At 33.0% G+C, this 24,167-nt stretch overlaps 4 protein-coding genes across 6 annotated transcripts; 3 read left to right on the top strand and 1 right to left on the bottom strand.

Annotated features, from left to right (window-relative positions):
- The first annotated feature begins 549 nt into the window (after positions 1-549).
- On the top strand, positions 550-12,397 carry LOC106668051 (prolyl endopeptidase). 2 transcript variants are annotated; one of them, XM_014396461.2, is made up of 17 exons: positions 550-635; positions 717-795; positions 905-1,000; positions 1,061-1,284; positions 1,337-1,524; positions 1,589-1,671; positions 4,380-4,525; positions 4,593-4,755; positions 4,821-5,021; positions 7,688-7,876; positions 7,930-8,043; positions 11,311-11,459; positions 11,530-11,742; positions 11,799-11,940; positions 12,009-12,119; positions 12,182-12,250; positions 12,316-12,397. In XM_014396461.2, exons 3-17 carry the CDS (start codon positions 935-937, stop codon positions 12,379-12,381), a joined length of 2,124 nt encoding a protein of 707 aa, XP_014251947.1. In that variant the 5' UTR covers positions 550-635; positions 717-795; positions 905-934; the 3' UTR covers positions 12,382-12,397. The 2 variants fall into 2 exon arrangements, with proteins under 2 accessions (XP_014251947.1, XP_014251946.1); XM_014396460.1 differs by having other exon boundaries at positions 564-795.
- A 775-nt stretch (positions 12,398-13,172) lies between these two features.
- LOC106668065 (coiled-coil domain-containing protein 97) lies at positions 13,173-17,696 on the bottom strand. 2 transcript variants are annotated; one of them, XM_014396485.2, is made up of 6 exons: positions 17,520-17,696; positions 15,253-15,590; positions 13,836-14,014; positions 13,597-13,767; positions 13,423-13,545; positions 13,173-13,350 (listed from the first exon to the last, which is right to left on the bottom strand). In XM_014396485.2, the coding sequence occupies exons 2-6, from the start codon at positions 15,568-15,570 to the stop codon at positions 13,218-13,220; spliced, it is 924 nt and encodes a 307-aa protein (XP_014251971.1). In that variant the 5' UTR covers positions 15,571-15,590; positions 17,520-17,696; the 3' UTR covers positions 13,173-13,217. The 2 variants fall into 2 exon arrangements, with proteins under 2 accessions (XP_014251971.1, XP_024080628.1); XM_024224860.1 differs by lacking the exon at positions 17,520-17,696 and adding an exon at positions 15,645-16,724.
- A 1,459-nt stretch (positions 17,697-19,155) lies between these two features.
- LOC106668056 (protein cornichon homolog 4) lies at positions 19,156-23,433 on the top strand. The gene is made up of 5 exons (XM_014396473.2): positions 19,156-19,492; positions 19,604-19,672; positions 19,737-19,849; positions 19,908-20,048; positions 22,952-23,433. Exons 1-5 carry the CDS (start codon positions 19,421-19,423, stop codon positions 23,016-23,018), a joined length of 462 nt encoding a protein of 153 aa, XP_014251959.1. The 5' UTR covers positions 19,156-19,420; the 3' UTR covers positions 23,019-23,433.
- On the top strand, positions 22,959-24,148 carry LOC112126101 (N-acetylglucosaminyl-phosphatidylinositol de-N-acetylase). Its single transcript, XM_024224861.1, has one exon. It carries the CDS (start codon positions 23,033-23,035, stop codon positions 23,897-23,899), a length of 867 nt encoding a protein of 288 aa, XP_024080629.1. The 5' UTR covers positions 22,959-23,032; the 3' UTR covers positions 23,900-24,148.
- Positions 24,149-24,167: the final 19 nt, after the last annotated feature.

Below are 24,167 nucleotides of genomic sequence, written 5' to 3'. Positions count from 1 at the left end.
ACCTTGAATTTTCTTATTACTCTGAACTTTTATTAAAGTTCAAAATAAATTCAGTAGAATCTTTCATTTTCATTTTTTTAAATAATTTCTACACTCAAGGCAAATGTTTAGAGAGTTTATATAATATTTTCATATTCATTTGATGTATGTCTCAACATTCGGTAGACACAACTTTTTATGTTTAACATTTACAATTATACATTACGATGTTATCCTAGGATATTATGAATAATTATATTTTACAGTTAAATTTTGTTTGTATTCTCTAAATTATGTTAATTAGATATATTTTATTTAATTATTCATACTTACAATTAGAGAGTTCACCCATCACAATTGGCAGTTGATTCAGCTTGATCTGGATAGTTCAGCGTGGAATATTTTCGCTTTTATTTTAAAAAAATTTTTGTTCGGACAAAAGTTTCCGAAATAAATTAACATTTTTATTTCTCCCTTTGAGACCAGGCAAAATTTAATATTTAAAATTGCAGAGTTAGCACAATAAATAAATAAAATATAATAAATCAAGCAAGCTTTGATCCTACGTCTGATTAAGGTTAATTTATAACCGCAGTGTCTGCATAAACGACTACAAACCAAACTCGTGCGGCCCTTGTCATAGTTTTTTTTTATAAGTAAATAATATTTTTATGCTCTTGTATGGGTTCAATATTTATACGTACACTCAAAAAAACCAGTTTGGCCTTATCTTTCAGACACAGGACTACTCTAAATCGTGGCGTACTATTTCAAAGATTTGGTTCATCATCATTCAATAATACTCGGGGAGACAAGGTACTTTTAATTTAATTAATTAAAATGTCTGTGAATTTTTAGACAAGTGTTTCAGTTTAATATAAACAAAGTTCTGTAGCGTTCAAAAAATAAACATTGCCACTTTTAGGAGCACAAGAAAGGCACTAGTGTAGCTGCGATGAAGTTCAATTACCCAGTGCCCCGCAGGGATGAATCAGTTAAAGAAGTTCATCATGGAGTCGAGGTTATTACTTAAAAAAACAAAACAAAAATCAAAAGTTAATAAACAACCGGATTTTATTAGGTTACAGACCCATATAGATGGCTTGAAGACCCTGACAGTGAGGAGACGAAGAAGTTTGTCGACGAGCAGAACAAAATATCAATTCCGTACACTCATGATTGTTCATGCCGCGATAAGGTCAATACCAAGTTGACGGAAATGTGGGACTTTCCGAAATACGATTGCCCTTTCCGCGCCGGCGATTATTATTTTTTCCAAATGAACACCGGCCTTCAGAATCAGAGGTATGTTGGTTATCAGTTACCGTTGAATGGTGTCGTTAAATGGTTGTTTTAGCGTTTTATATAAGATGGAGTCGCTGACTGGCGAGCCTACAGTTTTCCTCGACCCGAATCTTCTGTCCGAAGACGGGTCAATTTCCTTTGCCGGACGTTCGTTTTCGGAAGATGGCAAAGTCATGGGATATGCGCTCAGTCAGAGTGGTTCCGATTGGGTGACTTTTCACTTTAAGGATACAGCCACTGGTAAAAATTAACAAATAAAATGTTATGTATTAAAGTATAAATCTTAATAATTGAATTTGTTTAGGCAAAGATTTTCCTGAGAAATTAGAGAAAACAAAGTTCACGTCTTTAGCTTGGACACACGATAACAAGGGGGCTTTTTATGGGGTAAGCAAGAAAAAAAGAAGTTATTTTTAATGTATAATAATTTCATTTTTAAACTTCATGTTTGAAGTATTTGATGTGGAATGTAGTCAAATAATTACACAGTTAATTATACCTATACATATAACCCATGACTACCGCGACTTCGATCGCCCATGCCACAAACCTCTCATTTTGACTCCTTGTTTATTCCAATTGTAAGCAAATCACGGCTTCATATAGAAACACATTTTATTAATGATTGTACTGAAGTGGGACGTGTACGATTCACAGATGTGATTCTCTAGGTCAATACTAACTTTTTTATTTTTTTTATCAACTTATTCTTAATTATATATTTACTCAATTAATTATACACTATTTTTTGAAAATTAAAAATCCTGTGTCACGATCGCCCATGCCACAAACCTCTCATTTCATCTCCCCGTTTATTCCAATTCTAAGCCCACCAGTGACACAGGGTTTTTCATTTAGAAAAAAATTGAGTAAATATGTAGTCAAATAGTTCTTTTTTTAAATTTTTGTTTGTCTTTCCTCAATACAACCACACCAATGTTAATGAATCGTGGAAATACTAACAAAAAGAAAGAAACAAATTTTTTTAAACTTCACAATCATCTTATAGGGTTGCTCAGAAAATTATGCTGGTTTTCTTTCAATTACCCCTCTACATAATAAGCAGTTTACGTTTGATGGATGATTTTGTATGAATGTCAAGACACTTTTTAATCCTCTTCCAAACAAAAATGTTTCTTGGGAATAATTCAGTCTATGAAGATGCCAGCTCGTTTTTTTTTGTATACTTTTGTTTTACAAGTATAAACTCGGTTGGAACGGTGCCAAAACGGCCAGAAATATTAATGAAGTCTGGGGCGACAGCAGTGTGAGTGAGAGCCCTGTTTATAGATGGTTTAAAAAAATTGGAGAGTAAGACATTAGCCTTGAAGACAAAGATGGTCGTGGAATCTTCCATAGATCATAACATTCTGAGAGCTTTGGACAAAGAAACTCTTTGAGAACTTGCAGAGAATCTTTCTGACCACTTTAGGGCAATTTGAAAGGTGAAAAAGCTCTAACATTGGGTTCCTCGTGATTAAATGGCCGCCAAAAAAATTATCACTATGAAGTTTGTGCAACACTTCTTTGCCCAAACAAAAACAAATCAAAATTCGTGTGATGAAAAGTGAATTGTCTACGATAGCAGCCGTTCTGGACAATTATTCAACAAAGAAGCTGCACCATATTTTCCAAAGACCCCCAATTCATCAAAAAAGGTGATGGTGATGCTTTGATGAACTTCATTTGGGCTTGAATGCTGAAATGTATTGCTCTCAAATTGATGTAATAGCACCAGAAGTTGGCGTTATTGAAGCCATCTTTGGTCAATTGGAAAAGACCGATTCTGTTAAACAACGCTCGACCCCGTCTCACAGAGGACAACACGAAAACTGTTGGATCTTTGTAAAGAGCTTACAACCATCATTTATCAGGCACCCTGGCAACTTTTTACAACATAAATAATTCACTAATTTCGTGGTCCGCTTGACCTATTAAATCATTACAATTAATTAAGGTTTTTAGTTGAGATGAAAAAAAGTTAATGGCACGAGTGGGATTCAAACCCACGATCTTCGGCTAGATACGCCGCTGCTCTACCACTTGAGCTATCGTGACCTCGATCCACTCGGACATCAACATCCTATCTCAATCCCACCTTATGAGTTTTCCCTCCTTTTTGCCATTTTTCAAATGTCGTGTAATCGGTTTGGATTCTCGACGACAATTGAAATGGCCACGGAGAGCTTTAATGAAGTGTACTTCATATTAATTCTTTAAATTCACTAATTTCGTGGTCCGCTTGACCTATTAAATCATTACAATTAATTAAGGTTTTTAGTTGAGATGAAAAAAAGTTAATGGCACGAGCGGGATTCGAACCCATGATCTTCAGTTAGATACGCTGCTGCTCTACCACTTGAGCTATCGTGACCTCGATCCACTCAGACATCAACTGAAAAATTTTTAATAAAATTTTTTTAGGTTTAATTCCTACCGTCCTCTAGACTTTTTTTCTGGCGCCTAATGGGACTGGTGGTGGGTGCTATGAAAATTGACAAGCATTCATCAGTAAAAGGTCTGGGGTGGGATCGGATCTGAGCGACACTGAATTTGGTCCTGATCAACTTTTAAAATGAGTTTCTTTGTTGGAAGAACACCAGCACACCAGGGCAATACACGTGTTATGAGCTCCCAAAAATGAAACAAGGGAGGAGTACAGTAAACTCTGTAGAGCTGCAGTGGATTTACTTGGCATAGCATGGACACCATAGAACATTGAATTTATGGTGAAAATTCAAATGGAAAATGTGTAAAAAGTCTAAAAATCAGAATTAAAAAGTTATTTTTCTGTACACTATGTGCCATGCTAGCAGTTCTAGGTTAAACCATAGCATTACTTTTGCAATTTTATGTGAGAATTAACAGGAGAGTGGTAAAAAAATCCACAAACCCAAAAAGTGTTGCCTTTCCTGCATGACAGAAAATACTTGACTTTTGTCAGTATTTATTAATTTATTATTAATATTGAAACCATGTATTTTAGTAATTTGTGTCAATACATAACTTTAAATTTAATTTAAATGATTCGTTTAATAAATGTAATTAATCACTATCATAAGACACTAATTAACTTATTATATTTGCAATTTCAGTATTTTCCTGATATTGAATCAAGTAAAGCAGTGGGTTCAGATATTGGTGTTGTGAACAACCAGAAGGTCTATTATCACAGGTTGGGTACATCTCAGAGCGACGACGTTCTTTGCATCGAATTCCCTGAAAACTGTGGATACCTTCTGTGAGAAAAAGCTGTCTACCGAAATTTCAACGATTTCCTCTTTACCTGATTTTATCTTTTCTTTCAGGGCTACGCAAATAAGCAGTTGTGGTAGATGGCTCGTCGTCGAACCTAGAAATGCTTGTCATTTTAACCTCCTCTATTTCGCCGACCTGAATAGCCTTCCTAACGGAATCACAGGGAAAATTGAATTGACCGAAGTCATTGGAAAATTAGAAGCCGATTATCACGTAAATTTGTCAGATATATGCTGTTTCATCAGAAAATTTCAAACTAATTTAAATCATATTTTTAGTATGTAACAAACACAGGGTCAAAATTTGTATTTAGGACAAACAAAGATGCTCCTAATTATAAGCTGATAGTGATAGATTTTGAACATTACAGTAAAGAAAATTGGACAACTCTTATTCCAGAACATAGCTCAGATGTATTGGACTGGGTCGCATGTGTCGCTGGTGACAAACTTGTTCTTTGTTACATACATGATGTTAAGGTAAGTTTTGTCTTAATAAATTAAAAATAATTTTGGGCAATTCTATTCATCTATGTGGAGTTGGGTTCAAACCTGAATTGAAGTTTTTTCTGTACAAAAAAAATTTTTGTTATAAGTATGATGGCTTAATAAAATATAGGAAAATATATGGATAATAAATAACATAATAAGCGTGATCAGTTTGTATTGTGTTATATGAAAATGTGTTAAACTTTTTTAAAAAGATTGAACACATTCCACCATTTATCATTTTTATTAACGTGTGTAACTGTGATTCAGAAGTAAATAAATACATTAGGAACAGGCTGTAATATGGGCTGGTGCAAAAATAATGCAGGTTTTGAAAAGGGAGTCAAACAATTTTTAAGTTTTATAAAATAAAGAAAATTTATTCGATTTATTTTCCATCTCAACCTATATAGCTTTGACAATGTGTAGTAAACACTTTTATTCCGTTGACATAAAAATCTTTATTTCGACTCATAATAAAGTCTTGGAAAGCATTTTCGGCTTCACCGTGTTCTCTAAAGAATTTTATCCCTCAAGAAGTGATCAAAATGTCAGATCTAAATACAGGGCCACTGGATTTGAACCCGGGACCTTTGCCTTACAGTGATGAGCACTGTGTCAATGTTTAAACCATTATGGCCACCAACGCTCCTTGTTGACCTTGTTTACTTTACCAATTTGCTCTAGATGGCAAACAATGGTTGAGAGGTCAACACTAAGCTCTTCCGCATTTTCCTGTTGTCTTATGTAAATTTTCTTCAATCAAGATTTTAAGTTGGTCAACGCCCACAACAGAAGGCCTACTGTGTGGTGTGACCTTCCCAGTCTGAGATCAAAATCTCTGAAACCGTCGTTGCACTGTGCATTCGCTAATGCTGTTTCCCTCTCCCTAAACTAATGTGCACGGTTTGGGCTGCACTTTGCCCAAATAAATTGGACAAAAAGTAAAGTATTTATTACAAAAAAAAAAGTATTTATTATTGATTTGAGGATTTAGCTTTGTTTACATGACAAGTACGTGCAAAAATAAAACAAATTTTCAAAACCTGCATTAATTTTGCACCAACCCAATACTTAGAAAAGCCATTCTGAAGCAATGTAGACCATCTCATACCGATGGGGCCCCATTCGGTAAGAGACGGTTTTTAAATCGTTCAGTCTTCCCCTCCTTCGAGGACATTGGTTTCTTCCCTAACTCATCTGTTATTGTATTTGGAAATTTCGTTTTCAGATTAACTATACTTGTACCAGTTCATAACTGACACGATTTTCGATAGATTTTGACATTAAATTTATTTCAATTAATTAATCTTTTTATGAAAGGTGTTGGTTGAAATGAAAACATTAAGTGTCATGAGTGGGATTTGAACCCACAACCTTTGGCTCAATACACTGCTGCTCTAACCACTTAAGCTATCATGACAAGTGGTTAGAGCAGCGGTGTATTGAGCCGAATGTCGTGGGTTCGAATCCCGCTCGTGACACTAACTTTTTCATTTCAACCAATACCTTTCATTAAAAAATTATTTAATTGAAAGAAGTTATTTGTTCAATCAGACCATTAAATATAATGGATTAAATTTATTCTCTTCTAGAAATGTGGTGATTAGTGACCGTTAATCGATAATTAACTTAACATCTCACGATTTCTGAATATTTATTCTCTTCTTTGCATCTAAATCTAAATAAATATGTGATTTTGAGGGGTTATGATGTTATGATTATAGTCATTGATGTTCTTTTGATGAATTATAGGCCCAAAATGACATCTACTGGAAGATTTGAACTATGTAAGACTCGTATTTCCAAGAATAAATCTTAATTTTAATTTTATTGGTTGCATGTAATTTAATTTCTTGAATTTTTAATTCATGCAATGCTTAATTTCACACAGTAATTATTATACATTTATGTTTTAGTGGTCAATTGACCAAGTTATCTCTTTCAATTAACTATTATTTCCATGTAAGGTCTTGGTTGAGATAAAAACGTCAGAGTCAGTAATTATTATATTACATTTACTTTTAATAATCCCATTATTTTTCTTTATTTGATTCCAAACCTTCTCGCTCATACAATAAAATACCCCAGAGAAGAATTCTAAACTTCATAAAAGAAACAAAAATCATCCAGGAAATCTATTAGGAAAAATTTAACACAATAGTACTGTACATCTCAATAAAAACTAAACGAGCTCCATAGTTAGGTCTTTTCTGATCATTTTAGTCTCAATTTATGATTGTTTTTGAATGTTAGACATGTTTAGGTTTGTTGCTGGTTTACAAATATATAAAATTGCCACAAAATTAATTGAGGTTTTATCCCTATTACCCATTATTATAATATTAACAGAACTTAGACACAGAATTTAATTACTCTTTAAATGTAATATGTATTTTTGGATTTGTGAGGAGCTGTCAAGAATGAGGTAGTTTAGAAAAACACATGTCACAACAATTTCACACAAAATAATATGACACTACAAGAATAGTGCCACACTTTATGCCCTGAAGATGACCCAAATAAAGGTCGAAATGTCAGCAAAAAAATGAAAAAGATGTTTTTCTAAACTACTTCATTCTTGACTACTCCTCACGAATCCAACAAATCATTTAACAACTGATAACTAAAACAACGTGTAATATGTATTATTTCAGAATGTTCTTCATGTGCATAATTTGTCAGATGGGTCATTTATCCAAGAACTGCCACTTGAAATGGGCACTGTAACAGGTTTTTCAGGGGAGAAAAAATACACAGAATTGTTTTACGATTTCAAGTCCTTTTTCACGCCTGGTAAAATTTACAGATGCGACTTTAGCCAAACACCCATCCCTCCTCCAACAGTAAGCGGTTAGACGAGAACTGTCGTAAGTTAATTGTACTAAAATTGAAGTAGGTTTTCAGGGAAACGACGATTCCCGGTCTAACACCTGAAGATTACGAGCTCGAACAGATTTTCTACTCGAGTAAAGATGGTACAAAGATTCCAATGTTTATCATGCATAAAAAGGTAGGCTATGGCTATTTTAAATTAAGAATTTTTTTTCTGTCTTGGTTTCCATTCCATAAGATTTCACTTTTCCAAGTGTTAAATATTGGGTGTGTGCTATTTTGCTTTTCAGAAAAAAATTCAAACTTCCAAAATATAAATATACTTTATTTTTAATCCAAAACATAATTTTTTTTGCTTTCTATAGTATGACTATTTAGATGATATTTTATGACAAAAAGGGAAGAAAATTTAGTATGATGGGTTTGGACCATCCTCAAATGAAGTGCAGCTCAAAAGAGAAGATTAAAAAATAAAAATAATAAAGTTTATGGGCCGACAAACAACTGAGGTCATCACCAGCTCTATGCATGTTTTCCTTCTTTTTCTGTTCATTCGCACGTATTTTATTTCAAGCGTCTTGATCTGGTTACTGACTCTTTGCCTTTAAATGCATACTACATCGATATCCTAAAATGTTACCCTCTAGTTCAGGCATGGCCTACTGTATTTGCTCCTAGGCCAGATTGGGAAGAAATTTTTTTTTTCATAGGCCAGACGAAATATTAATACCGAGGATTAGCCTGAACTGTAAAGCTAATAGGTTAATCCTCTAACAAATAGTTTCCTTGCTGATCATCATCCTTATGACATCTATCAAGAATTTGATTAGTTCTCTGTAGAGCAAAAACGCTTATAAGGCGTTATCTGGGTGAAGGGATGCTTGAAAACAATAAAAAAATTTACAATTAAAATAGAAAAATGTTAAGCAAAACACTGTGAAAAAAATTTTATTATGAAATCTGTTTATGAATAATCGTAAGTAAATCAATACAATAAATTAGCATAGTAGCTAATGCGACATGTTGAGGCGATTTGCATCATATATTTTTTTATCCGATTTTACTTGCAGTAGCTATTTTTAACACAGCTTCCAAATATAAATCATTCAATCTTGATCTTGTTGGATTTCAATTTAGATTCATTAAAGAAAAGGTTTGTTCACAAATATAAGTTAAGCTAAAGATTATTAAATACATCTTGGCAAGTTTTTTAAAATTTCTACATTTTTCATTATAAAAATTATACAAATTTTCTTTCTTTTCTCGATATTTCTCATGTAATAATTCGTCACGTTGTAAATGAATTATTTCTAATTCTATCGACATCTATCTATCAACAGGAGTACAGTAAACATAGATGAGTATAGAAGTTTTAATTCTTCATAATGGGATTTTTTTTTATAATATAGAAGTATCGAGAATTCATTTGTTTAATTACTAGAAGTTAAATGCTAATTTTGAAAAAAAATTTCACGGGCCACATAAATTCATTACGCCAGCCGTATGTTGGCTATGCCTGCTCTAATTTGTACCTCTGGTTGTCAAATACAGAAAAGAAACAATACATATAATATACATCACCACAAACATAGATGTTTGGTCACATTCACTCCCCCAGAGTACTCGATATTCCTCTGGGTGGGGTTGAACCCACTTCATTCTCATTAATAACTTACTTTTACTTTACAGATGTCATTCACTCACCTCAGAGTCTCGATATTCCTTGGAGCGAGCTAAATGACACCTTACTTTCACATTAATAATTGCATTCGGTCGAATAAATTAACATAAAGTCAACACAGTTACAGTATAAACACTATACACATTTAAAAATCCTTGTAGATCTGAGGTATCGCAACAGCGATCTATGCCCACTGCTATACCCCAAGACAATGCACAAGTCCGACGATATGTCAAAATTGTCGAGCCAATTGTCAGGATATTGTCAAGCCTTTTACAATAAAAAAAAAAGTGCTTGACCATTATTCCAACCTTGCATAACAGGCACCTACGCAATCACTTACCGGCTGTACATTGAACCCCTATGAGATTACCTGTTTATTGATGAGTGGTCTATGTTTCGTAAAAAGGATAAAAGGCCTCAGTTTTTGTTACATTTGTAAGCTGGTGGTAAAAATTAGTTTAAACAACCATGCAAAAATAGCTATAAATCGGAAGGGGCGATCACCCAGACAGAACAATGTGTCGTCCCCACCAATGTGGGAAACACTAACTATCCAGTAATTAAGCAGTTAGTCGAAAGGTGTAGCATAGTACAGATGGGAGCCCTGCAATAATTACACAGATGGTCAAATAAGAACGTCGAAGGATATTGCAGACCCAGACCAACCTGGAAAAAATAAAGCTGAAATAGATGGCCAATCAAATAAATAACTAGTGTTGAGTTATTTAGTGCTGAGGGGTTGTCACAAGGCAAAAAATATGTAACGATGTCAACCAGGTGCACGACACCCGTCTGTGCCAGTCCACCTGCGGTGTGTGAACTCCCCCGACTTTTGATTTTCCTTTCAACCTCTTCTCTGGTAGAGAAACTGATATAAAAAGGTATGATTTAGAAATCAAAATCAGTCAAGACCAAGGGCTCACACCAGTGAATCAAGACCAAAAGGCAGTGAACAGTGAACTCCAGGAGTCAATCCCAACAGAGCAGCCACACTGGGCGGCCATCTGGAATAGAACAAGGGGACTCATCCAGCTAGAGCCAGCGAGGACAGTCTTTGTGACTCATCGGCTGACAGTCAAGAAGCATACTGATCGTGGGAAACGTCGTTTGGAATAAGTCCCTTTGTTAATAGTCTCATCCCAGAGCTAGAATTGTGTCTGACTAATTAGATTAATATTTTGTTGTGGAGGTATACATTTAAAGGACAGAAAAGTGTTAAAATAAATGTTGAATATACTCTGGTTTATTAAATTCTAAAACCTCACCTTCCCCCACACAAGAATTAGTAGTGAAGCGCTTATGCCGACTACTCTTATCGCTTAGGGAAAAGCGAGCGAAGAAAGATTATTCGGCCATCGCCTGCTTACCCTAAACTGACTTTAGGGATGAGCTACTCCTTTTTTAACCATTTTGATAGGCCTTTTCCCATCCAAGAGCTAATGCTAGTAATAATGGATTGATCCTTACAAGGTTCAGTCGAAATCTGTAAAAACACAAAAACTTATGCACACACCCAATAGTCGAGGTTATTTTTTCATACAGTTATGTATTACATTTTAAATTAACACAACTCTGATGTGGAAGCATGCTTTATGTTGACCACTTGCGCACCTTCTAATTTTTTATTCTTTTACTGATACAAAATGTATATTTGTAAATAATAAATGTTTGCATTTTTTGTTTTGAGATAAAGGTAGTGAGGTGTGAATGTTTTATTAATTTTGTTTAATTTGAGAATTCTAAATGTTTGTTTATTTTCAGGGATTAAAGAAAGACAGTAATAACGGTTGTTTGTTGTATGGTTATGGTGGATTCAATGTTAGCCTTCAGCCGGTTTATAGCACTTTCCGAATAATCCTCATGAAACATCTTAATTGTATAATTGCTATTCCTAACATTAGGGGTGGTGGGTAAGCAATTTTACCGATTATATACGATCATCTCGGACGGATTAATACCAACAGTATTTTATATTTTTAGAGAATACGGTGAAAAGTGGCATGACGGAGGCCGACTTTTAAACAAGCAAAACGTTTTCGACGATTTCCACGCCGCTGCTGAGTATTTGATCGCAAATGGTTACACGAAAAAAGACCTCCTAGGAATCCAAGGCGGATCAAACGGCGGTTTGTTAACAGCTGCTTGTATAAATCAAAGACCTGACCTCTATGGCGCCGCCATTGTCATGGTCGGGTGAGTAAATAACAATTAATATTAAACTTCACTTGTAATGATTTTTTTCATCCCAGTGTTCTCGATATGTTGAGATATCACAAATTTACAATCGGCGCTATGTGGAGTTCGGATTACGGTAATCCTGATGAAGAAAAACATTTCAAAAATATTCTCAAATACTCGCCACTTCATAACATTTCCGTCCCTAATGATCAGGTAATTTTTTTTATATGTATTATTCTTGCCTCTTTTTACATAATAATATATATAATAACATATTTCAGTACCCGGCAACGTTATTATTAACTGCAGATCATGATGATAGAGTCGTTCCATCACATTCTTTAAAATTTATCGCTACATTACAACACACACTCAAGTCTCATCCAAAACAGGTTTATAAATTTGTATACAAAAATACTTAGATAATTACTTATGTTATTTATTATTTTCACAGGAAAAACCTTTAATAATAAAAGTTGACACCAAGTCTGGGCATGGAGCTGGAAAACCAACAACAAAAAAGGTAATAATTTTTGTTTTTAATCATCTTTTTAAATTAATTTAAGTTTGTCTAATTTTTTCTTGTAGATTGAGGAGTGCACAGACATCATATGTTTCCTGCTCAAAGCTTTAAACCTCCAGTATATCGAGTAATACAAAGGGAAAGGGACTTGAAATAAATTATTTTTTCTCCCTCTGTTTAAAATTTGAATTTGATTTGCCAAATATGCACCACTTATCGTTGTGTATTACACAATTTCTAAACTGTTGACTTTTATTTATGCTTGAATATTTCAGTATTCAAACAATGCCATGGTAAGTTACCATGTTTTTGTACATTTCTTCTCGATTTGTAGCTGTTTTATTATTATTTTTATGTGAAGTATCATATATTATGTACTATACTTGTATACAAAATATTATATTTAAGTATGTTGTTTTTAATTGGTTATTTTATTTATATTTTTCCCTTTTACTATTAAAGGTTCATGTTTAATTTTCAACTACATAATTTAATCAATAAACCACATAAATCAAATTCATTATTATTTTAGATCATTTTTGTCTCAAAAGTGCCGTAAGTAGTAAATAATGTTATTTTATAATAAATTTACTTTAAACAATAGACAAACTAATTGTCATAAAAAAGTTGATTTTTTACGAGAATATTCCAACTACGAGGTTATGTGAATCCTCGGGGTGCCAGTGTTTTTTTTCCTCCTGTGGTTTACACGGTGATGAACGTGTAATTTTATCCTTACTGATTATCTTGGCTGATTATCCATGCTGGATTGGTCTGTCATGATGTTTCAACATTTTGCCATCTTCAGTGAGTCATCTTTTTTATAAGGTGGTGGGTGGTACGTTGGTAAATTCGTTTATTTATTTTTTTAATGTTCCAAAGAGTGTGATTTTCAATACTTTATAAATTATAAAATAAAAAATTGAAATAAAAACTATATTTTATTTACAGGTTTGTTTAAAATTATTCAATCACACATGACATCTTCATTGCTGTCATCACTGTACACAATTTTTGGACTTTCTGCGTCAAAGTAACTGTCTTGTTGATCGGTTTCCAGCATGATCAGGTCATCGTACTCATCATTACCGTCCACCGTGCTAAAATGTTTGTATCAATGACAAATATCGTAAATGTGTAAATACAAATTATCATTATTAATATCAATCCACCTGTAATCGAATTCTTCATCTTTTCCGCCAAGGAAATCCGAGTAGACTCTAGACCTGAACTCATTGACCAAAAGCGCTTTCGCGTTATTTGACATATCCTCCTGTCTTGAATTTTCTAAAACTCTAAAAAAAAAAGTTTTAATATTTAAGCAAGATATAAAATTTGTTATTTACTTCTTAGAAGAAGAAGGTGCGTCTTCGGTGATTTCGCCCCAATTTGAGGACTTTGTTGGAAGGGCCAGAGTAAGAAATGGTTCCATCGAATTAAAATCCTCTCGAATTTCTTGTTTAAGCTTCGAATCCATTACATTCTTTTCGATAATATTAAAAAATATAGAAGAAAACCTACAAAATTTTATTTTATACGTTACATTGTAAAAAGTGAAAAATATTTTAAAAAATGCGATACGCACGACTTGTCTGATGGCTGTGTGTTCTCTTCTAACTCGGATCGCTCTTTATCAGTTAGGTATTGTCCGACCAACTCTTCAAAAAGAAGAGGATTTCTCCTTTTCATCTCCATGTCTGAAAAATATTCCCCTTCGGTGCAAAGTTGCCTAAGTGCTTCCAGACGTCGATTCCTTATGAGAGCCTTAAAAATGTACAAATTACAAGAGAATTGTAACATTTTAACAAGATAAGAAAAGTAAAAGCAATCTGACAAGTGATTGGCAAAGAAATTGGTCATTAAAAAAAAAAAAAATGTCTAAATTGGGGTTGGTGTTATGGTCAAGTCTAACCCCAAAGCCATTTTAAACACTTTAATAAAATTCTGAACTGACGAAAAAATTGTTTGATATAGTGAATTGCATCTTCTCTACAAGCTTTCACCCAGCAGAGCTGAAATTGCTAAAATCTTATACATTTTCAAAAAAGGAGAAAAGTTGCACATGTTCAATTGCTTTGTTTTCAGTATTTAACAAGGGGTACTCAACAATAGATCATCTAAATTTATGCTCAACCGGTCTAGGATCACTCTTTGGTTTGTCTTCACTCGTCGAGTTCCTCACTGAAGATGTGAGGATCTGTTGAATAACTCAACAAACCCACAAGTTAAGACACCCCCAATAATGTTTACAGACACGCAAACCACCACTCATCAACTTTATCAAAAAATCAGATTTACATATGAAAAATTGGGTTTAGAAAATCACTTTTGACAGATGCTCTGTTAATAATTGAGAGCATAGTCGAATCAAAAAAATATTATAATTCGGGTTGTTGGGAATGATCTTTGGGTTTCTTATCTTCACGATCGCCACCAGAAAAAATTCAATGGGGAGAGACATCTGGAGTACCACAGGGTTCCATACTTGACCCTCTCTTATTTTTAATATATATTAATGACTGTACAGAGCGCTGAGGGTAAATTTTTATGTTTGCAGATGATGCCTACTAACAAATAATGCCTACTAATGTGTAGAGAGCTTTTTAAAAAATTAAGAATCATGACATGTCACACATATATATTCTCGCCTTAGGAATTTTTGCTGTTGAGCACATACATAATGCTGATCAAGAACAAACAAGTTCATGGGTATGAATTAGAAGGGCTAACAATTTCAACTAAAAAATAAAAAGCAAGCGAATTAATGTGTTTTATAAATGCCCTCCCTCCTGATGTCAAAATTGTGATAATTCCTCCATTTAAGATTATTTTTTACTTCGAAATGCTTTTTAGTGTGGAGGTATTTTTAATCCGCAGTATAATGTTTTAGGTACAATGTATAAATTATGTATTTTAGTCTATACAGCAAGTATTCCGTATTTAGCGACAATAATTTTTTTAAATTATTTATTAACACCAAATAATAAATTTATTATAATTACCTTATTTTCAAGTTTCTTTTTTCCTTTCTGCAGCTCGTTAAGGTAAAAATTGATTTCATAGTCGTCGCTCCCTTCGAAATACTTCAAATGTTCGTCAAGTAAATATTTTCCGTATTTGGACAGGAACAGGGCTTTGCTTTTGTCCAGTATTCCTTTCGCGATCGTGAACTTTTCGTGAGTCGTTAAGTCCGGATCGCCTACTTGCTGGCTTTTAAAATGCGCTTCGTTGTTTTCAGAGATTCGGTTCAAAAGTGAAATCTTCAGGCTCTCTTGGTCTTCATTTTTATCAAAACCATTATCAACTGCCATCGACTCCATTTTTTTTTATTGGTCACATTCTAAAAAAAATTAATATTTAAGAAAATAAAAAATATCAACCACAGCATGGTTACTTCTATGTTTCACAGGTTCTCTATCAACCCTCTCATTGTCCGGGTATCTGGACATATTGTTCTGGGGTTCTGTAAACCTTCTCATTGTCCGGGTACCTGGAAATATAGGTCTGGAGTTCTGTAAACTCTCATTGTCTGGTTACCCAGAAATATAGGTCTGGGGTTCTGTAAACCCTCTCATTGTCTGGGTACTTTCTTCTGGGCATGTGTCCAACATACAGGGAAAGTTTGCTCTATGTGTCCCACCTAGAGAAGGGAGCAATTCTTTGGCTCCTTATAGAAAGCATGTAGGAATGCCGCCTTATATGAGAATTGTGGTTGAGCATGGCAACGAGTATCTCGGTCCCTTCTAATGATTCCTAGAGGCAGCAGAGTTGTTTATCGTATATTGTAATGATAGTTGTGTCCGAGTGTATGTATTTATTGTCGTGAATGTGTAATGTGAGAGTCAGAATATTGAGTGCCCTCAATTAAGTTAGTTATATTATAGGTGTAAATGCTGATGGAGGAATATTGATTAGGACAGCCAGTAATTTACTGTAGATTGCAAAAGCTGGAATTTCCGGTGGACTGAAAGATAGGTTTGACTCTGTACACGGGTGGGCATATTTGAGCAAATAAATATACATAAGTAATCATCTTATAAATAAAATGTAATAAGCTAGACATTCTCCAATTAATAAATTAAGATAATGTAAACATCATTTGCTTTCTCTTAACCAAACGAAACGAGCAACCAAACTAAAGTAAAGAAAATCAGCACAATCTAACAATTTATTTAAAAGATATTGAAACAAAACTTGAATTATCATTAGTAATTATTTTTAACCAGTGATGCTTAGAAGCATTTTGATCAGTTTGTGTGTTTATGTAGATGATGGGTAGTGTTTAACAAGCAAATTCATACAGTTGCAGCACAACAGTTGGAAGAAGCATAAATATAACGCATCACTGGTTCAGAGTGCTTGTGCAGTACAGATACAACAGTAAGTGGACAAAAAAATCAATAATGATTATCTGATTCAAATTGGAAAATTAAACCTAAATTGTAATACATTTCATAAAACTAGTTAGATAAGTGTAATATATACAGACTTTTTGTATGCATACTTTAGGAAAATTGGTTAAAATTACATGTTTTATAACATAGCTTGGACATTTTTTTTCAAGTTAAAGTAAAGTAATTGTCATTTAAGACAGCTAAACATCGAATTACTCATTGGGTGCCACGAACGGGGGTCAAAAAACATTACAATACATTTTTAATAAAATAATAATAATAAACTTTATTAAAACTTTTTTCTACATTCCCATCATTAGAGGTTGATTCGTGTTATTTTTATGGAATGAAGATGAAAGATGAGACATAATTTACAACCAAGACCCTATGATAGAGCTATAAATTGAGAATGTTAGTTATCTTCCTTGAAAATTTGGTCATTTTGATGATGATTGATGAGTCACGAAAAATGACAAGGAATCAAAAATTTAGGTCTTATTAACACAGTCACCGCTGAGAATACGATCCAGCCTCAGACCTTCCGTTGATACCGTGTCAATCTCTTGAAAATCAAAATCGAGTCAATTCAACTGACTTAAAACTAGTTATCTAGGGTTAAAGAGACAGCTCGTTTATATTCTAAAAGAAGAAACAGTTAACATTTTTTGCTATTCTAAATGCCAGCCTTTCATAACCAATTCACCTCATCATACTATACAAATCAAATGCCTCACGTTAAAACAAATCTAAGTTAAAAATGGTATAAAACGTCATAGAGAAAATAAAACATCTTCCCTTCACAACTTATCCACAGAATATAACATGTTGGCAAACAGTATGATTAAATGACTTTACAATGCGACAAAATGACTTACGGACGGCGTTAAAAATGTTTTGTTCTTTTGTATAAAACCAAATCCAATTTGTATATTTTTTTTAAACAATTGTATACACAAAATCCATATTTTGTAAACAGTTCTTGCAACCTGTCGCCGTTGATAACGTTGTGCCTACTCTCGCGGTGCCTCATTCGAGTCAATGACGTAAGGGTGAAAAAACAGAAATTGGTGAGTTTCTTGTAAAATCAAAGAAAACAGATGCTTGACAATCTGTTAGTTTTAAACAACAGTCAGTCAAAGTTCAAATACTTCAGTAATTTTATTTTTAAAAAGTGTAGAATTGACTTTGATTAGTGAACGACATCTTTACAATTAATTGTTGTCGATCTTTGAGGTTTAAATAAACAATAAAATTAATCACAGTTAGAAAAATTAATAATTTCAATAAAACTGCAATGAATTATTACCAACGTTTGAACTAGTACCATATTTTCTGTTTATTTTTCTGTTTTATGACCCTGTTGATGATATATTCACCTTATTATACATATTATTTATTAGCATTGGACACTGTTAACATTAATACTCTCCTTTTTAAACTTACATCTTATGATAAATAGCCTATTTTCTCTGGCAGTCAGCAATTTTAAATGTTTTAAATTCAGGACTTCATATTTATTCTTTATTTTATTGTACTATAATTTCAAGTTACTTCTATCCATTTTAATTAATAAATCTGAATATAAAATTACATTTTTTTATATCAGCCTTTTTATTTACTAGTTTATTATTTTATAATATGTAAATGTTCTAAAAAAATATTTTTCATACATTTTCTCTTTTTAACCGTTTATCTACTCTTTTTTATTACTATATACAATATACCAAATTCATTTAATTAGTTTATCTGGGTGATCTCGGGTCTTTAAATGGTTGACATATTTTCTCTTTGGAATTTTTGATCTGTTATTTATATACATCTTTATAAATAATTGTTTATTGCATTTATTTATTTATTTTGAGAAAAAGGGTGATGGAATAAGTAATTTAAAATTCTACCACAATGATTTTTTATACAGTTTAAATTTTAAAATTTTATTTTGTTTTCTAATTGTTGTCATATCTAGAAAGTTTATTTCATGATTAATTTTTTTTCACAAATGAATTGTTATTATTGAATTTTTTTAATAGTCCATCTACACTATCTTCACATACTGAAAATATTAAATAGACTTCATATTTATAAATGAAAAAAACTTTTGAAAACATATCGTATCTTTTATTTTATTTTTTTAATTTAACGAATTAATAGGAGATAAAACTTCTTATAAGGTATTTTGTAAATATTGTTTTTTATATAATTAAAATAATGAAGAAATGTTGATAATTTTTAGAAATCAATATTCACATGAAAATGTAATAAAATGTAGTGGAATAGAAAAAATGCTTTTCCTTGAAAAAAAAAACTCTCATAAAAGCGCCTAAAAAGGAATATACAAAAAAATGTATAAATACTAATAATTTGTACTGCATGTGTACAGAAATTTGATTTTAAACTCTGACCTAAAGTATATAAATAAATAAAAATGTAATCCAATTTGGATTCTAGAAAATTGTGATTCTGCCAGGATTTGGTCTGCTTTGGGATGTATTTGCAGTTGATAACTGTTGCAGCTTGCCCTTAGGCCTCGTATTTTTAGTTATCCAAAATGAAAATTGACGTCATAGGTGAAAGTATGACCTTGTGAAGTCGTCTCGATCTCGCATATCGTCCTCGGGAGGTTACGCTCCTGCCGGGGTTTCTAATTTCCAGATAAAAAAATCGTTGAACCCTTGTCGTGTCCTTAAGTCCTTTGTCCTTTTATTAAATTTAATCGGCCCAAATTGCTGTTATGCCATTCAAATTTTTTTGATCCGATTCCAACTCGGCGTCAATAATGTTCGAGTCTTGGGTTTTCGCTTTTTCCCTTCTCGATACAGGCGCGTTGCTCTTCCTGCTGGCCTATTTTGTATCCTTTTGCACCAGGTTATAGCAAAAATAATTGAAGATTTTGTGTTTAGGTTTTTTCCTCAGTTATCTCAATGGATTTCTTTTATTTTCCCTTGATTTATTATGTTAGATTATTACAATATCCGATCTCGAATGCGATTATTTAAACGTTTGGCAGTGCTGCGCCAAACTGAATATTGTGAGTTTCAACGTTTTCAAACTGTCTTAAAGTTTACTCTGTCTAATTGTTCTTTGAATTACAGTGGATCGTACCTAAGTTAGTGGCACACGGGGTTTTAATACCTTTGTTTCTACTCTGCGGTCATTGGGTCCTGGCGTTGATCAATTTACCGCCAGTCGCTTGGATGGCATACGAGTGAGTCGTTTGGTCCCGTCCAACTTCTGGTGATGTTCACATTCCGTTTGGTTTTTAGGTATTTGAAGGTCCCGTTAGGAAATACAGGTGTCTACGACCCGACAGAAATCCACGGGAAGGGCGAATTGAACAGACACATGAGAAATTGTATGATTTATCTCGGTTGGTATTTGATCTCTTTCTTCATTTATCTCTACTGGTGAGTATCAAACGACAAGCCTTCATTTATATTTACTGGATAATTTATTCAAACAGTGTCTGCTTAACATTTGAAACATCTTCATTGTCTGGCTTGTACAATCTCTTTTACTTTAAAAGTTTCCATATGTTTTTTCCTCCCCAAAAAATTAAAAATTACATATTTAAAAATATTTATTTTATGAGCCTGCTTGTTCTCGTCAACTCGATTTAATTCAAATGATTCATTGCGCTTTTTGATGGCCGTACGCAAAGAAAAAATTAACTTCAATCGGAGAAGGTGAAATTGTTTCTACACGGTATAATGTCAATTGTCCATGTGATATTAAGTGTTATTCGTAAAATGATTTGGAGGAACAAAAAAAGAAAAAGAAAAAAAGGATTCCCTCTGCTCCAATCTCAATTTTAAAGGCTCGAGTTGTCGATACTTCAATGATTTGTGTTTGGAATGTTGTTGGAAATTAGGTAAGCAAAGCAAGCTGTTCAGGATTAGAACTTAACAATTATTAGCTTCTTTAAAATTAAAATAAAATAAAAAATAATAAAATCACATCTGAGCAACATGATGTATTTTTAAGGTGCAACAGTCTATTTATCGATAAGTTGATAAAAAGTGAATTGTCAATTAGGAAAGTTATTTTTTTCATTATTTTTTATATTGAGTTTACAAACTTTCTAAAAAGGGCTGTCGGTGGCCAGAACAGTTTATGCATTTATTCTCATTAGTGTAAGGTGAAGGTCCTGGATTATGCGAAGAAGTTGATATAAAAAATTAGACTTGGGGGACCGATTAGCTCAAGTGGTAGAGCACCAAATATCAATACGGATATTTTGGGCTTGCGTCCCACTTGTAATAACTGGGACATAAAAATTAGTACCCTAAATAAATTGGTAAATCATTAAGATAATGAATAATCATTATCATTAAAATAGTTTCAAAGTTCTGATGGAGGTAAGGCAAAGGTCCCAGGTTCGATTCCATTTGAACCCGATATACTTACAAAAACAAAAGTAAAAAATAATAATCACCTTATCTGTAATTTTTTATATGCAATTATAATATTAAGATTTGTTTTAAACACATCAAAAGAAATGAATTAGGCTTGTTCTGTCACATATTTCTCAATATTCAGTTGGAATATTATCCAAGTTTCAAATAGAATATATTAAACATACAATATGACCAAATACAAGCACTTTTTATCTTTATTATTATTAAAAGCTATTGTTAAGCAATTATTAAATTTTTTAGTAAGATGAATTTGGTTCGAATCCATAGAATACTTACAAATTTTTTTTTCCAAAAACACCAGTAGGGTTGATACAACTATTGCTGTTATGAACCCTTGTTTAAAAAACACTTGGTTTATTCGTTGTGATTAAAAAAATAAAAATAAGTATAATTTTTTTTATTATGTTTGGATGTAATATTGAAATCAAGTTGTAAAAGTTCTGGGGAAATCGGAAATATATTGTAGTGTCTATTAGATAATTTTGAAATTTTGCTATTGCAAGCAGGTGCTGTCACTATCCTTATTGCTCGGCGATTGGTGAACATTAAGCAAATATGCTTATTTGTATGGAGGGAAGGTAGGGTTTAAAAATATAACAAACCAGGGAGAGGATTGGTTGTCACTGGATTGTCTTAATATTTATTTATTTATTAGTATAGACGGGCAAGAAGCACATTTACAAATATACAACAACAATAACAAATCTACTAAACTCAATTAATTATACACATTTTTTCCGAAATGAAAAATTTGTATCACAGGCAGGATTTGAACCCACGACCTTTGACAGCTACTACTAATGATACGCTAGAGTCCCAATTTGAAATAAAATAATATTCGTTAAGCTAATCTATGAAACTTATAAAAATGCTAGGGCAAATACACCAATGGACAAAATTAACGTACCACCCTCAAATTTTAATGTATTTAGGGTTTATTCATATTTTGCGTACCAAAAATAGGTTACCAAAAATAAGACATTTTAAAAGAGAAAGTTATTACCTAATTTAACAAAAACAATTCTTGAGTAAAGAACAAAAAAACAGAATATTCAAAAACAAAATTGTAAAAACTTTGTTGTCCCCTTTAATATATCGAGTTTATCCACCTCTAGCACAAATCATGTCCGTTAAATGCCTTTGCATTCCTTGGAAAATATTTCTTGTTAAATCCTAAATAATTCTTTCCCATTTATCATGAACAGCCGTTTCCAATTCTCTTTTGAGAGCAAACAAGGTGTGCAGTAAACCCTGTGCTACTGCACACTGGCCCATCGTTGGCCAGTGTGTGGTTGGACTGGACGAGCACGTATTCAGCCCAAGATTGCCAAAGAACTGGTCACTATTGATGGCAGCCATCTTTATGCCATTAAAGCGTAGAGGAGTTATTAAATTTGGCCATTATCAACGGTTAAGAATAACTGGATCATTACATATTACAAATTCAAATTTTCACTTCTGAGAAAATTTTCCTTCCAGTCTGAGCTGTGGTTTTCCCATTTGTGGCAATAAAAATACCATTAAATGATGAAATTGCACTATTTTTCTTACAATTTAAATTAACTGATCGGTGGCTGTAACAGTTTAGGTGCATTGACACAACGCTCATCACTGTAAGGTCCCGGGTTCGAACCTGACATACAAATGGGCTTTTTTCAAAAAATTATTATTATTAACCATAATGATCGGAAAATAATCAAGGTATATATTTTGGGTGTCACATATTGGGTTGGTATATAATTCTGGTATGTGTGGAGTATTTAATGAGTCTTTAACTGGTCTAATCCTTCGATTTTAAGATATTTAGATTAGATGTACATAGATAAAAAATAGTTTTTAAAAATCTATCAATTTGATTCTGTTTTTTTATTTACATTTTTTTTTTTTTTCAGCTTGATAATATCAATTTTGAACGAGGACCCATTGGAAAGAGCACCAACTAATGTACCCGAATTTTAATTGATAAAACCGCAATGGATTTATTTACTGATATATGGGGTATAGTTATCGGTTGGTTAGAAAGCACATTTACGACATGGGCTGGCATATCATTTTCCAGCATTTTTGGTCAAGTGCCACAGCATTATTTGTTTTTAATTTATCATTTCTTACTCCTCGTAATGATAGCCATTGCGACGTCTATGTTTATCGCTTTCATTTGGCAAAACAAGATGAAAGGCATGTCGAAAGATTTGAACAGATTGAGGCGTGTTCTTCTAGTCACAGCGCATCCGGATGACGAGTGTATGTTTTTTGGACCTACAGTGCTTCAGTTGTTGAAAACCTCGAATCTATACCTGGTTTGCCTCAGCTCTGGGGATTACTACGGAGAAGGCCACGTAAGGAGGGAGGAGCTCTGGGCTAGCTGTGCGACACTGGGGATCAATCCCAACAACATCCAACTCTACCATCATGACGCACTTTTGGACGATCCTATCGGAGAATGGAACGACATATTAATAGCGAATATTATTTTATCTCAAATTGAGACACTAGCCATCGACATGGTGATATCATTCGATGGAAGCGGTGTCAGTGGACATAAAAATCATATATCCATTTATAAAGGTTTAGAATATCTAAGGACAAATAACATGTTGCCAAATGACTGTGAATGCTATGCTCTAAATACAGTCAGCATATTGAGGAAATTCTTTGGTGTCATGAACATTTTGTTTGACATTTCGTTTTCTTCTTATGTACTAACCTGTTCTTACAAAGAGCAACAAATCATAAAATTGGCCATGTCTAAACACGCATCACAATATATTTGGTTCAGAAAAGTGTTTATGTTCTTCTCACGCTACACGTACATTAACAGCTTCACCCGTACAAGTTGACATTAAATAACGTAGCTCTTGTACATTCAAAGAAGACAAAATAATTCTGGTGAACCAATGCTTCCATCATCCTCAGTTTAACGCGTTCTTTGATAAAACCTTTAATAAAATTGGTCTTTCCATTTTGTACACAATTTTTATTATGTACTGATTTGTTTTTATGATGTACTTTTCTACCTCTTTGTAATTCTTCCATTGAATGATTTTTCCTAAATGTAACATGTATTAAAGATAACATTTTAACCTTTTGCCAATAATTATTTTCTTT

The sequence above is a fragment of the Cimex lectularius genome, unplaced genomic scaffold (genome assembly GCF_000648675.2).
Source record: "Cimex lectularius strain Harlan isolate CLEC.00 unplaced genomic scaffold, Clec_2.1 scaffold88, whole genome shotgun sequence".
In the NCBI taxonomy this organism is placed as follows: Eukaryota; Metazoa; Arthropoda; class Insecta; order Hemiptera; family Cimicidae; genus Cimex; species Cimex lectularius.
Note: the sequence above shows the minus strand (reverse complement) of the source record. Positions and strands in the feature narration are given on the sequence as shown.

Bases quoted from the DNA above. Each gene is read 5' to 3' on its own strand.
- LOC112126101 (XM_024224861.1), top strand. From the start codon at position 23,033: ATGGATTTATTTACTGATATATGGGGTATAGTTATCGGTTGGTTAGAA.
- LOC106668056 (XM_014396473.2), top strand. From the start codon at position 19,421: ATGTTCGAGTCTTGGGTTTTCGCTTTTTCCCTTCTCGATACAGGCGCG. The intron at 19,493-19,603 runs GTATCCTTTTGC...TTATTATGTTAG, and splicing joins TCTTCCTGCTGGCCTATTTT to ATTATTACAATATCCGATCT. The intron at 20,049-22,951 runs GTGAGTATCAAA...TTTTTTTTTCAG, and splicing joins TTCTTCATTTATCTCTACTG to CTTGATAATATCAATTTTGA.
- LOC106668051 (XM_014396460.1), top strand. From the start codon at position 661: ATGGGTTCAATATTTATACGTACACTCAAAAAAACCAGTTTGGCCTTA. The intron at 8,044-11,310 runs GTAGGCTATGGC...GTTTATTTTCAG, and splicing joins TGTTTATCATGCATAAAAAG to GGATTAAAGAAAGACAGTAA. The intron at 11,941-12,008 runs GTAATTTTTTTT...AACATATTTCAG, and splicing joins TTTCCGTCCCTAATGATCAG to TACCCGGCAACGTTATTATT.
- LOC106668065 (XM_014396485.2), bottom strand. From the start codon at position 15,570: ATGGAGTCGATGGCAGTTGATAATGGTTTTGATAAAAATGAAGACCAA. The intron at 14,015-15,252 runs GTAATTATAATA...TACATTTTTAAG, and splicing joins AAAAGAAACTTGAAAATAAG to GCTCTCATAAGGAATCGACG. The intron at 13,546-13,596 runs GTAAATAACAAA...TTTTTTTTTTAG, and splicing joins GCACCTTCTTCTTCTAAGAA to AGTTTTAGAAAATTCAAGAC.